General features: G+C 35.9%; 1 protein-coding gene across 1 annotated transcript in view; it reads left to right on the forward strand.

Moving 5' to 3' along the window:
• SPEF2 (sperm flagellar 2) overlaps positions 1–13,501 on the forward strand; it is a 212,752-nt gene that overhangs the window by 143,557 nt on the left and 55,694 nt on the right. Inside the window, exon 19 of the mRNA XM_036746413.1 lies at positions 12,177–12,310. Coding sequence (XP_036602308.1) covers positions 12,177–12,310 — 134 coding nt within the window. The remainder of the gene's footprint in view (positions 1–12,176; positions 12,311–13,501) is intronic.

Genomic DNA, 13,501 nt, shown 5'->3' on the forward strand with positions numbered 1-13,501 from the left:
TGCCTATTTTTATTCCTTCAATTTCTTTTTCTTGTCTTACTTCTGTAACTAGCATTTCTAGTACAATATTAAATAATAGTGGTGATCATGGACAACCTTGCTTCACCCCTGATCTTATCAGGAAAGTTTCAAGTTCATCCCTATTACAAGTAATGCTTGCCAATGGTTTTAGATACTACTTATCATTTTAAGAAAAGCTCCAGTTATTCCTAGGCTCTTAGTGTTTTTTTAATAGTAACAAGTGTTATATTTTGTCATAAGCTTTGTCTGCATCTATTGATATAATCACATGACTTTTGTTGTTTTTATTATGATATGGTCAATTATACTGATAATTTTCCTAATATTAAACTGATCCTGCATTCCTAGTAAGAATCACACCTGATCATAGCATATGATCTTTGAGATATTTTGCTGTAATCTCCTTTGCAGAGATATTCATTAAGGAAACTGATTTATAGTTTTCTTTCTCTGTTTTTGATCTCTCTGGTTTAAGTATCAAAGCCATATTTGCATCATATAAAGGAATAAGCAGGACTCTTTTATCATTTTTTTCAAACAGGTTATATAGTATTGGGATTAATTGTTCCTTAAATGTTTGGTAGAATTCATTTCTAAATCCATTTGGTCTTAGGTTGGTTTGTTTGATTTTTTGTTTTTTCTTTTCCCCCTAAGGGAGGTGATTTATGGCTTGTTTAATTCTTTTAAGATAGGGTTATTTAAGTATTCTATTTCCTATTGTGTCAATCTGGGCAATTTATATTTTTGTGGATATTTATCCATTTCACTTAGATTGTCAGTTTTACTGTCATATAATTGAGTAAAATAACTCCTAATAATTGTTTTAGTTTCATCTTCATTGGTGGTACATTCACCCTTTTCATTTTTAATGCAAGTAATTTGGTTTTCTTCTTTCGCTTTAAAAATGTTTATCTATTTTTTGGGTTTTTTTTCATAAAATGAACTCCTTGTTTTATTTATCAATCTAATAGGTTTTCTTCACTTTCTATTTTATTAGTCTCTTCTTTAATTTTCAGGATTTCCACTTTGGTTTTTAATTCAGGACTTTTAATTTGTTTTTTATAGGATTTTTTTAGTTGCATACCCAATTCATAGATCTGCCCTTTCTTTTACTAATGTATGCATTTAGAAATATAATTTTTCCCCAAGTACTGATTTGCCACATCCCAGAAATTTTGGAATATTGACTCATTATGGTCATTCTCTTTAATGAAATTATTGTTTCTGTGATTTGTTCTTCAACTCATTCATCTTTTAGAATTAGATGATTTAGTTTCTCATTAGTTTTTAATCTATGCTTCTTTGGCCCTTTATTGAATATAAGTTTATTACATTATGGTCTGAAAAAGGTGCACTTAATATTTCTTCTTTTCTGCATTTGGTTGTGAGTTTTTTAATGCCCTAATACATCGTATGGTTTTGTAAAGGTGGCGTGTGCAACTGAGAAAAAAAGGTGTACTGACTTCTAGTCCCATTCAGTTTTCTCCAGAGGTCTGTCATATCTCACTTTTCTAAGATTCTATTCATCTCCTTCTTTCTTATTTATTTTATGATTAGATTTATCAGGTTCTGAGAGGGGAAGGTTTAGGTCTCCCAATAATATGGTGTTACTTTCTTTTTTCCTGTAATTCATTTAACTTTTCCTTTAAAATTTTTATGCTATGTCATTTCATGCAATATATGTTTAGTAATCATATTTCATTTCTATGATGCTTCATTTTCTATGATGCCTCTTAGCAAAATGTAGTTTCCCTGCTTATCTCTTTTAATTAGGTCTATTTTTGCTTTTGCTTTGTCTGAGATCATGATTGCTACCCTTGCCTTTTTCTTTTAACTTCAGCTGAAGCCTAATATATTCTGCTCCAGCCACTTATTTTAACCTTCTTTGTGATTCTCTATCAAACATATTTCTTGTAAATAATATATTGTTGGATTCTGGTTTCTAATCCATTCTGATATCCGCAATTATTTGACATTTTCTTTTTTTTCTTTTGATTTCCTTTTATTATTTCTTGATCCTAAGGTGTCATTAGGTTTCACTTGCTCCAATTTTTAAGGAACTGTTTTTTTAGTGAAATTTTTGTATCTCTTTTTCTATTTGGCCAATTCTGTTTTTTAAAGTGTTATTTTCTACAATATTTTTTCTGACTCTTTTACCAGTATGCTAATAATTATCTTTTCATAATTTTCTTCCTTTGCTTTCATTTCCTTACCTAATTTTTTCCTACCAATCTTATTTGATTTTGAAATTTATTTTTAGCTCTTCCAGGAATTTTTGTTGGGCTTGCGTGCAATTCATATTTTTTTTTCCCTTTGAGACTTTGCTTGTAGCTATTTTGACTATCTTCTTCTGAGTTTGTGTCTTGATCTGTCACCACAGTAGCTTTTTATGGTCAGGTTCTTTTGTTGTTATTGTTGTTTGCTCATTTTTCCACCACCTTATTTCTTGATTTTGAATTTTATGTTAAAGTTGGTCTCTGTTCCCTTCATGTGGTGGCAGAAGGATCACTACCTAAAGCTTCAGGCTTTTTTGAATTAATGTTTTCAGAACTAATTGGGGAGGAGGTGTATCTATAAGTTTTCAGTTCTTCCAAGGTGGTATGATCTAAGGATGGGGCCTGGCCAATGCTCTGGTGTGTGAGCAACCACAAGCACTCTTTTCCACCATGGACTTGTGACCAGGGTCCCTTCTCCCCTGTGGTCATAAGCCCTGGTGTACTAGTGTATCTCTTTGTCCCAGGACTGCTATCTGGATCTGAGTATGGCAACTTAACAGAGTCCCTGCACCTTGTGCCAGGAAAAGGACCCTTGTAATCTCCTTCCGACCAGTTGTCCACACCCCTTACCATCTGTGGGCTGAGAGCTCCAAAGTCACTGCTAAAGCTTCAGATTCATTAGCCCTCAAGGCCTGATGCTGGCACATTCTGTGCTGGACTGTGCTCTACTCATTCCTGTGGGACAGACCTTGCCTGTTGACCTTCTAAATTGTCTTTGGCTGGAAAATTGTTCATCTTGTCCTTTTGTGGATTCTGCTGCTCCAGAATTCATCTTGAGTATTATTTAAAGTAATTTGGAAAGGAATTTGGGAGAGCTGATGGGAGTCTCTGCCTTTTCCCTGCCATCTTGGCTCTGCCCCAAAAATTCCTTATGTTTTTTTCTTCATCCTTCATTCTTCCTTCTTTTTAATAACACTAATTAAATTTTATTCTCTCTTTTTTGTTTAATTTTTTGTGGCAATTGAGGTTAAGTGACTTGCCCAGGGTCACACAACTAGTACATGTCTGAGGCCAGGTGTGAAGTCAGGTTCTCCTGACTCCAGGGCCGGTGCTCTATCCGTCGCACCACCCAGCTGCCCCAGTCTCTCTTCTTTATTGGTAGTTATTGCTTTATGAATTTTATTTTAATTTTATATAACCAATATTGTCTGTTTCATCTTGTCTATTCTTTTCTATTGTTATATAATTATAATTTTTCCTCCATACAAAACTATAAAAGAACGAACCTTTTGTTCTTTAGCTATTTTAGTTCTTTTGTTTTTTAATGTTGTGACTTTTTTATGTCTTTTATCCATTTAGAATTTGTTGTGCTATAAATCTGTTTTTTACCAAGTGACTTTCTATTTTCCCCCAGTAAGGGAAATTGAGAGTAGCTTGCATCTTTATTTTTATTCATATCCCCAGAGACTAGCATAGAGGCACTTAATAAATGGTTATTGATGGATTAATCAAACAATTAGGGTATCCCTTCCCCAGTAATTTATATTCTTGGGTTTATTTAACATTAGACTATTATAGTCATTTAATTCTAACTTAGAGTAGAATCCAGTTTTCAGTGGAATCTTTAATCCTACTAAAGTAACCATTGTCATCTCTCTTATTGCTTTCTCATGTGAATTCACTTATGTCCAAAAGTCAGTGAGTACAATTTCTGGTTTTATAGTTAGATGATTTTTCTTCCAAACTCTAATTTTAAACATATAAATGACTGCTTCAGATGTGTTTTTTGTAGACAATATATTATTGAATCTTGGTTTTTTTTTTGTTTTTGTTTTGTTTTGTTGGGGCGGGGCAGGGCGGGCACATAGTAAGTATTTGATAAATGCCTTTTCATTCATCCATGTTTACAGTGTTTTCTTTTTATTAAGGAATGAATCCATTAACATTTTAACACTCTAAATTATACTTGTTAAATTTATTTCCTCTTTTATAATGCTCAGTTATGTTATTTGTTTTGCCGGTAAAAACTAGTCTACCACATTTCCCTAAAGATTATTTAATCCCAGTCTGATATGTATGTATATATGTACATGTATGTGTCTATATGAGAGTATATGTATATATGTATGCATACATAGATGTATATATGTATGTGTGTATACACACATATAGAGATAGAGATAGATAGATAGGTAGATAGATAGAGACAGATAGATAGACAGATAGATAGATAGATACTTCCTTATGTCAGTACCTAGAACAGTAAAAACAGTTCCACTCATTTTCTCAGAACAGACATTGCCTCCTCCTTCTCCTCCAAAAAGCTACTTAGTAAACACAGTTCCTAAGTTACTTGTTTTATCTCTTTAAACTTTTCGATATCTTCACCTTCCCTTCCTTCTCCTAGGTCCTGTTGCCACTTTGTAATTATTTTTTCTCCCCTCTGCTTTCAGATAGTTTATTCATTATTTTGACATCCATAATCAAAAAGTTCCTTTCCTCTGTCCTTACTCTCTTCTTCACTTATTTATTTTCTTATGTATGAAGTATATAAATATTATTTGTCAATATATCCTCCCCAAGCCCATTTGTGACCTTAAATTGTCATTCAAAATTACCTTGCTGCTGAGAATTTGTTAGTCAATTGGAAGACTTTTCGTACTGATCTTCCCCTATGACAGTGCCAATGGGAAAATATACCAGCACTTCTGTCTTTCTGAGATCCCACCCCAGTCTGTCTTCTTAACCCTTGAAACAATTACAAAACACAAAACTCCCTATTTCTTTCTAGTAGTATGTAGCATCTACATTAAATCCCTTTCCCAGTTCTGTCCCCTAGACACCTGGAGACAATTTTAAATATTAACATCCCCATTGTTTTGTTTTTTGCCAGCCCTCTATAAGTACTTCTTTTGAATTCACCTTTAGTGATTCAGAAATATTATCATTCAGGCTCACCTAGGCTTTTTGTGAAAGTCACCGCTGATTCACATAGATTGATCTAATCTAGAGAATATTCATAGAATTTCTCTACTTCTTTATCCTGTGCCATAGATTTTGAAGCATAAGCTTCAATTAGCTTCATGGTAGTCCTATTCTTTATATTCATTTTGAGGCCTACAAGGTAAGATGACAAAGTGGAACTAGATTTTTTTTGTACTCCTGCATACGTGATAAAATCAATTCCACTGGATTGCTCTGTCCACATTGCTAAAGAAAACCTATGAGCCATTCTCCCATTTAGCTCCAAATTCTCAATGTCTTCTGATTTCATTTAGAGCAAGAATGTCAGAGAAACATAAAATTTTAGATTTGAAAGGGACCTGGGTAGCTATCTAGTGCCTGAAAAAGGGTAAGGTGGAACCTATTGTTACCTTATGAGGCAATGTATTCCACTTTATGAATGTTGGAAAGTTTGTCCTGAAGGCGAACCCAAATTTGATTCATTGCTTCATCTACCCATTGGATGTAATTCTGACCTCTAAGGCCAAGTAAATCTAGCCTAATATCCCTTGTCCCTGACAGCCCTTTAAATATTTCATCACAGCTAAAGTGTACTACTCATCAGATGTCTTCTCTTTAAAAAAGCTAACATGTACATAGCACTTACAGTGTACCAGGTGCAGTGCTAAGTGCTACATAATGATTATCTCATTTGATCCTCACAACTACCCTGGGAGTTAGGTGTTATTTATTATCCCCATTTTACAGATGGGGATTCAGTGACTTGCTCTGGGTCACACAGCTAGCAGGTATCTAAGGGCAGATTTAAAGCCAAGTATTTCTGACTATAGGCTTGGTACTACGTCCACCATGTCACCCAGATGCTCTTCCCCCCTCTTGGCTAAACATTCCCAGTGTCTTCAGCCAATTTTCATGTGCCATGAATTAAGGACCCTTCACTATTCCAATTGGCACTCTCTCCAGCTCAACATTGTCCCTCCTAAGGCAGGGTACTCGTAACTGAACATAATACTTCACCTGGGCTCTCACCATGTATTTGTGGAAGCTATGTCTCTTTCAATGTAGCCCAGTATCACAGGTCCAATGGGCTAATACTGAGTCTGGAATCCACTAAAACCCCCAGATCGTATTTTTACGCTGCTGTCTAAACATGTCTCTTCTGTCTTACTATGCAAAGTTGCCTTCCTAAACCCAAGTGGAAGATTTTACAATTCTCTCTACTGAATTCCATCTTATAAGATCCAGCATAATGCTCCAGCCAATTATAATCATTTTGAGGATCTTGATTCTAACATTCAATATGTTAACTACCTCTCCTAGCTCTTTATCATCTGCAAATTGGATAATCATTCCATCCAAAGTACAGGACCAAGAATTCCCCCACATATTTCCTTCCAGAATGACATTGAATCATTAATGACTTCTCTAAGTCTGGTCATTTGAGCATTTTAAATCCATCGTAAGAATAGCTTAAAATACTTTATCAAGCATTTTGGTGAATTCTAGGTAAACTACATAGCATTCCTCTGATATTCTAGTTTAGTAACCTTGACCCAAAAAAGGGAAAAAATGTTTGTTTAGCGCAATGTGTTCTTGATGGAACCATATTGCATCTTTGTAGTTATCACTTCCTTTTTCAGATTTTCAGTGTTGTTCAGTCATGTCTGACTCTTTGTGATGCCATGGACCATAGTTGTCCACAGGGTTTCCTTGACAAAGATACTGGAGTGGTTTTTCATTTCCTTCTCCAGTGGATTCAGTGGGTCCTTTTGTCAGGCAGACAGAAGTTAAGTGACTTGCCCAGGGTCACACAGTTAAGAAGTGTCTGAGAATGAATCTGAACTCAAGTCCTCCTGCTCCCAGGCCCAGTGCTCGATCTACTGAGCCACCAGCTTCCCTTAGATGTTCACTAGTCATCCCTTAAATAGTCTGTCCTAAATTTCCCCAGGAATCAAAAACAAGCTTACTGAATAATACCTTGCAGACTCTATTTTCTACCCGTTTTTTTAAAAAATCAGTACAAGTTTTGCCCTTCCATTGTACAATGGCACCTCTCTCATTCTTCAAGTCTTTCAGGTACCTCTGACCATGGCTCAGTAAAAACATCTTCCAGTTTTTTCAATATCCAAAGATGAAATTTACCCAGGCCAAGGGCCTGAATTCATAAAGGGAAGATAATTGTCTTCATACTACCCTCCTATTCTTCTTGGGTATCAACTCCAATGACAAAAATTGCTTCTGGTTCTCCATCTGCTAATCTTCTTCTATCTCCAGCACTAAGCCCAGAGCCTGGCACATAGTAGGCACTTATTACATGTTTATTGATTCACTGAATGATTGAGATCTAACTCCAGTTCTTAGTCTGCTGCTAACTTACCATATTAGTTGTTCTTAGCATTTCTTGTTTTCAGTGGGCAGAAGTAAGGAAAACACAAACCTGTGCTCTTAGGTCTTCAGCTTCTTGCCCAAAACTTCTTTAGCAATGTTTTCTGTTTCTTTTGGTGGTATTCTTTATGCCCATATGAAGTGGATCATCTGTTTTGATAAGACTTGAGAGGTCCTTCATTATGCCTTGGATACATGACGAGAAATACCCAAGGCTTTTCTTTTCTTATCAGGGCAACAAATCAATAGAACTCTCTATTGGTCCATCTATGCAAGGAGTCAACAACCACCATTATTCTTCTTTTCACCCTCTGATCCTTACTAAATAATCTCACAGCTGATAGCTTTTGTGGCTCTAATTTATCATTCCTGATTCCTGGGAGAATAAGGAGCTGCTTCTTTCTCAGAAAAAGAGGCATCTCCTTACTTTCAGGAAGATTCCCAAATTTGATTGGTTTTATGAGATCCAAGAAGACAGTTTTCCTTTTAATTCTCTTCATACTCTGTGTATCATTCTTCTACTTTCCAAACTCCTGGGAAGCTGATTCCCATCTTCCTCTTCATAACCTATGATTTCTTCCTACATCGAAGCCCCATTTCTGCTTTTTGTTTTAGGTGGAACACTTGATTTTCTTGCATTATTTGAGTATGGAGAAACATTGAGTCCCTTCCTCTCTCCTAGGAGAGAAACCAGCCCACACTTGGAACATAAAAAAGCATTAACTTGGCTATGGCAAAATACAAACGTCACACCAGTTAATGCAAGTCACTTCAAGTTTCTCCCTCCTCTCCAAGTATCTAGTGGAGACACTCAGTTTTGTCTGTGACCTCTGAGAAAATTTGTTTTGCTTAACTAAGCATATTTGTTACAAGTCGTTTTTGTTTGTCTTATTCCGATGGGAGGAGAAGATAGGTGGAAAGGACAGAAAATGTGTATGTTAATTGAAAAAGTGCATAGATATGTATACATAGACATATATGCATTTATATATATATATAATATATATATAAATATATTATTTTTAAAAGAAGACCTTTACAAACCTTTTTTGAGACTGTGTCTCTCTTTCTCACCTAGGCTGGAAGTTAAGGAGTGACTTACAGGCTTCACCCATTACTGCTTGGCATAGACTTGGGCCAGTTTGTTCCTCCCTGTGCAGCCTGGTTTTACTCTGTTCCTGGGGGCTAATCATATTTGTGCCAGATTTATTGTGGACACCTAAGTTGATTTTCATCCTGTTGTAGCCCAAAACAATGAAACTCCAGTGATCTACCCAGTTTTGCTTCCCCTGGTATCAGGGATCATGCCCCGTCTATCACCTCTTTAACAGCTAGAAAGTCACCCCCAGTGTCCTTTCCTTTGTCTCACTGAGGTATTTATGTCCATGTCTTGCTTCTTCCCTTTTAGCATTAAACCCTTTCTTTTTCACTAGTTTGCTTTATTCATCTTTTCTTACCTTGCCAGTGATCTTATCTTCCTTCACCTTGATTTCTTCTCTTCAGGTTCTTATTTTTAATAATGTTCCTTCTCCTTCATCTTCCCCTCATAGAAACTAGCAGTAGAATCTGGAGATTGTTCCTCCTCAAATGTTTTTCAATATCTCCCCTACGTTACTTCTACTCAAATTCATTCTCTGGCATTCTTCTCAAGTCCACATCTCTCCAAGTTACCTAAATAGTTCCCTTCACCTTATTCAGCACGAGGCTTTCTCTTTTCACTTATTCCTTCTCCTAGATCCTGCTCTCATAGACGGTAGACATTTACAAAAGTCAACACAGATATGTTGCAATTCCTCTATAGGTGTATTAACTGGTTATTGAATGATGATCTCAACTTTCAAGTACCAATAGTACCATTGTTGGTAAATCATTTAAAAATCTTTTGGTGTTTCCCATCCTTTGACATTCTCTCACCGTTCTGTGGAAGTTGAAGGGGGCCACATGGGACTGCTGGCCATTTTGAAATTTTATGTGTGTCTTGAGTCACCATGTCTAATGAATTCTTCCCCTATTGGCCATCCTGTTGGTGGTGATGATACTTGGTACCTGATTGAACTGGTCACCAAACACTGCCCATGACCAGGATGATGTTCAAAGCCTTTTTACAATTCCCTAGAATTCTATATAATGCTACAGTGACATGGCCTTTGAGACCCCAGAATCATTTCCATGCCACAATCAGGCATAAGAATATGACTTTGTGGAGGAGTGTTTTACTTAATTTGCTGATACCCCTATCTGATACAATTTGCTGTCATTTAGAAGTGATACTCACATGAGCACATCTTCATTACCTTTTTCATGTGTTCTAGCTATTGTTCACCACCCTCCTCCCCCCATGCTATATACTCTAGTGTTGCTTAAACTTGAGGCTTACCCATATACCGTAATATATTATTTCACCGGGCCTTCATTTACCACAAATAGCAATAAAATTTTATTCTAAAAATTTTTTTCTTTTCGTATTTTCTCTCCATCTGTACCTGTTCTAGCCTACTTAGTGATGCCTTGTCCAAGTATTTTCAGTCTGTGGCATTCAAATTATTTAATTTTACCTATCTATTGTATTGGATATGTATAGCATACTAAAAAAATTATGTCCTTCATGCTTTTCATTCTGTGTCTATTCCAAATCTGCTTCTACTTGCCAATACTTGAAAGAACTTTGACAGAGTTTATATATTAATCAAATAAAATAATTATATGCAAATATGCCTGCATCTCTACAGATTAACTATGCCAAAGAGAATGCAGCATCTACCTTACACAAAAGTGCAAATATATTTTTTAAAAAGTGAATCTTCATTTCAAATTGTTGGATAAAAAGCATTCCAACTATTTACATTTCAAATGCGAAAAAGATCTTCCATTTAATTCGCTTCAGTCTCTTGACTTTTACTATTTTTCCTTTTAAATATTGAGGTACAGTTTAAGAAAAAAAATTAAAACCCAAAATACCCTAAATATTCACATGAACTCAATAATTGTTTCTGAATTGTTCAATTCATCACTCAGCAGTCATGATATACTAAAATAATTTTTAAACCTACCCTAAAATGTTTATAGTTCAAGGATGAATTAATGACTTAAAGAACAGAGGAAAAATTCCAAGAGAAACAATAACAACTTAAAGGGAAAATGTCCTAACAATTTTAATTAACCAAATGAGGCACAAAAAAATTATGATTTCTCTTTCTGTCAGAACAAAGATTTGATTGGTTTTCTTTTTTCTGATTGGTTTTCTTGCTGCATAGCAACACCATTGAGCAATCAACACTCTTTTAAGACCAATACATTAAGAGTGATTTGAGGTCCAAGCCTACATGTGGGAAATGATTAGCAATTTCTCCTTCCCTTGGCAGTCCACATTTTTCTGTCAGCCACAATAAGATAATGCCTATTTATCTCCCTAGTAGATCAAATATTATTTGCATAGGGAATATGGAATAGGACATGTCTTTCATGTGATCTTCATGTTATGTTATATATATAATAAATCAGTGGTTTGAAAAATTAATATATAGTTCATCTTAAGGCAAGTAGAGTCCAGAGGTCCAAGTTATTTTGGTAATTTTGTAAATATGGTATCTCAAGTCCATTTGCACTAATTTTCTGCTAAATAGAACTAACATACATGGGGAAGTGCGTGAATTCTTTCAGGCTATAGGGAGTCTTGTGTCTCCTCCTAATGCCCTACAGGAGGATGCTAGCTTTGTATCCTTGGAGAGGATGAGAATGATAAGGAATAGGAAAAAAGTTCTCCTTCCCACTGGGCCTAAAGATAATACCCAAGCAAAGCTGGGTTTATGCCATTACCTCATCTCCTGGTGTATTTTCACACCATACCCACATTTGGGTGCCCTTTAAACCTCTCCATGACAGCTAGGGCACTATTCATCTAAGGAGGCTGCCCTAATAAATATCCTTAAAAGTATATGCTCTTCGGTTCTGCCATTGCACTCACCATGCCAGCTGCTCCAATTAAAAGATATATTCATCCCCATCCTCAAACTACACACCCTACCAAAAAGTTTCTAAAGCAAATTTCATAGGATCTTAGATTTTAAGAAGGGAGAGACCTTTATAGATGAGGAAACTGAATTCCAGTGAAATTGAGTAACTTGTCCAAGTTAATACAAGCAAAAACCAGAAGGGCCAAGATTGGCACCAAGGCCTTCTGACTCCAAACTACAGGTTCTTTCTACTGCACCATGAATTCTGAGCCTAACACTTAACCTTCCACTCCTATGCGAGAGAGAAAGTTGAATTTGGCAAATTATTACAACAGTGTATTGGAACCAGTGTTTTTCTCTAGGTTTGAAAAACAGTGATATGCCTATTGTCATATGTAAATAACAATTTGTGTCCAAAAGTAGAGAAACAAAATCAAAATTATTGTTCATCTTCTTACCTTGTGGGATTAGGGCAGGTGGGTTAGTTTAAAAAAACAGTGTGATGAATAATTTGGAGGACCTATTTATTTGCAAGTACCCCCTGGTATATGTGACAATCAAAGGTTTATTCAGCTGCAGAATCTAATCTTATGTATAGTTTACCTGTGAACCAATCTAATTTAAGTTTCACCTAAAGGAAAAGGATTGGACAAGAAATCACCGGGAAAGAAATCACCTGTTGAAGAAATATCACCTCCTCCACCTCCAGGACCACCACCAATCAAACCAGGGTCAGAAGAATGGGTCTATGTGGATGAACCACTTGCTCAGGTATGATAGTTCAGAAAAAAAATATGGTCGATAATTTCTTCCTTATTCAAGGGAAGGTTTGCATCATTATTTTACCTCACCCCATTTTTTCATTGGCCCAAATGAATTCTCATCAGAACATCTGAGAGATTGTTTTTATACTCCTTGGGCCACAATCTCCTCCTCTCCAAGTCACTGAAACTTGTATGAGTCATGTTTGGGAACTGCTATTAAGTATTTACATGGAGGAATAAATGAGTTCTTTGAGGCTCAGCCCTCTCCTCAGAAGCATAAGCAGTGAAGTTCTTTTCCTGGAAAAGAGTTACATCTCTAGAACACATGGCTATCAAATGGTACTTCTTTTTTCTCTCTGTGCGTCCCCACTTAACAATATCCTTCAAATTAAGTTCAATCTTTGCCTTTCCAAATGACTACAAGTCAAGTAACTGAAGTAAGCTGAGAACAGGCACTTATCAAGCCCAGGTGGTTTAGAAGTTTTCCTACTTAAAGACAAAGGCTGGACCAGGGGAGCTCTTTGGTGCTCACCAATTCTTATATGATTGCAATACTATTAATACCTATGGTATAATAATAAGAATAACAGTAATAATAAATAGCTAGCACTCATATATACCGTGGGCCAGATGCTGCTAAGTGGTGTTTGTTTGGTTTTTACAAATGTCATCTCATTTGTTTCTCACAACAACCTTTAGAGGTAGGTGCTATTGCTATCCCATTTTACAGTTGAGGAAACTGAAGCAAACAGAGGTTAAATGACTTGCCCAGAGTTGCACAGCTAGCTAGCATCTGAGGCTGGATTTGAACTCAGAGCTTCCTAACTCCAGGCCTGATGCTCTGTCTACTATGCCATCTAGCTGCATCTGAATGAGAAAAAACAATTTAATCGTGAAGGCTCAGATTAATTTCCACTTTCACCAAGAATGAAGCGTTCTCCAACTCATAATTATCTCACCATCTAATAAATTCATGGCATTTTTATACTAGCAAAGTAGCATGCTGTAATGAGTATGGGTGGCCTTAAAGTCAGGCATATATCTTGTGTCTCTGTCATATCATGCAACATTTATGGATATATTTTCTTTTTTGCAACTAAAATATAAGTTTATTGTGGGCAAGGAGAATGTATTATACCACTTTTAATCTTATGTAGCTTGCAGTAAATGTTACACAATACACATATTGGTAAATTAA

Source organism: Trichosurus vulpecula, chromosome 1 (assembly GCF_011100635.1).
Source record: "Trichosurus vulpecula isolate mTriVul1 chromosome 1, mTriVul1.pri, whole genome shotgun sequence".
NCBI classification, from domain to species: domain Eukaryota; kingdom Metazoa; phylum Chordata; class Mammalia; order Diprotodontia; family Phalangeridae; genus Trichosurus; species Trichosurus vulpecula.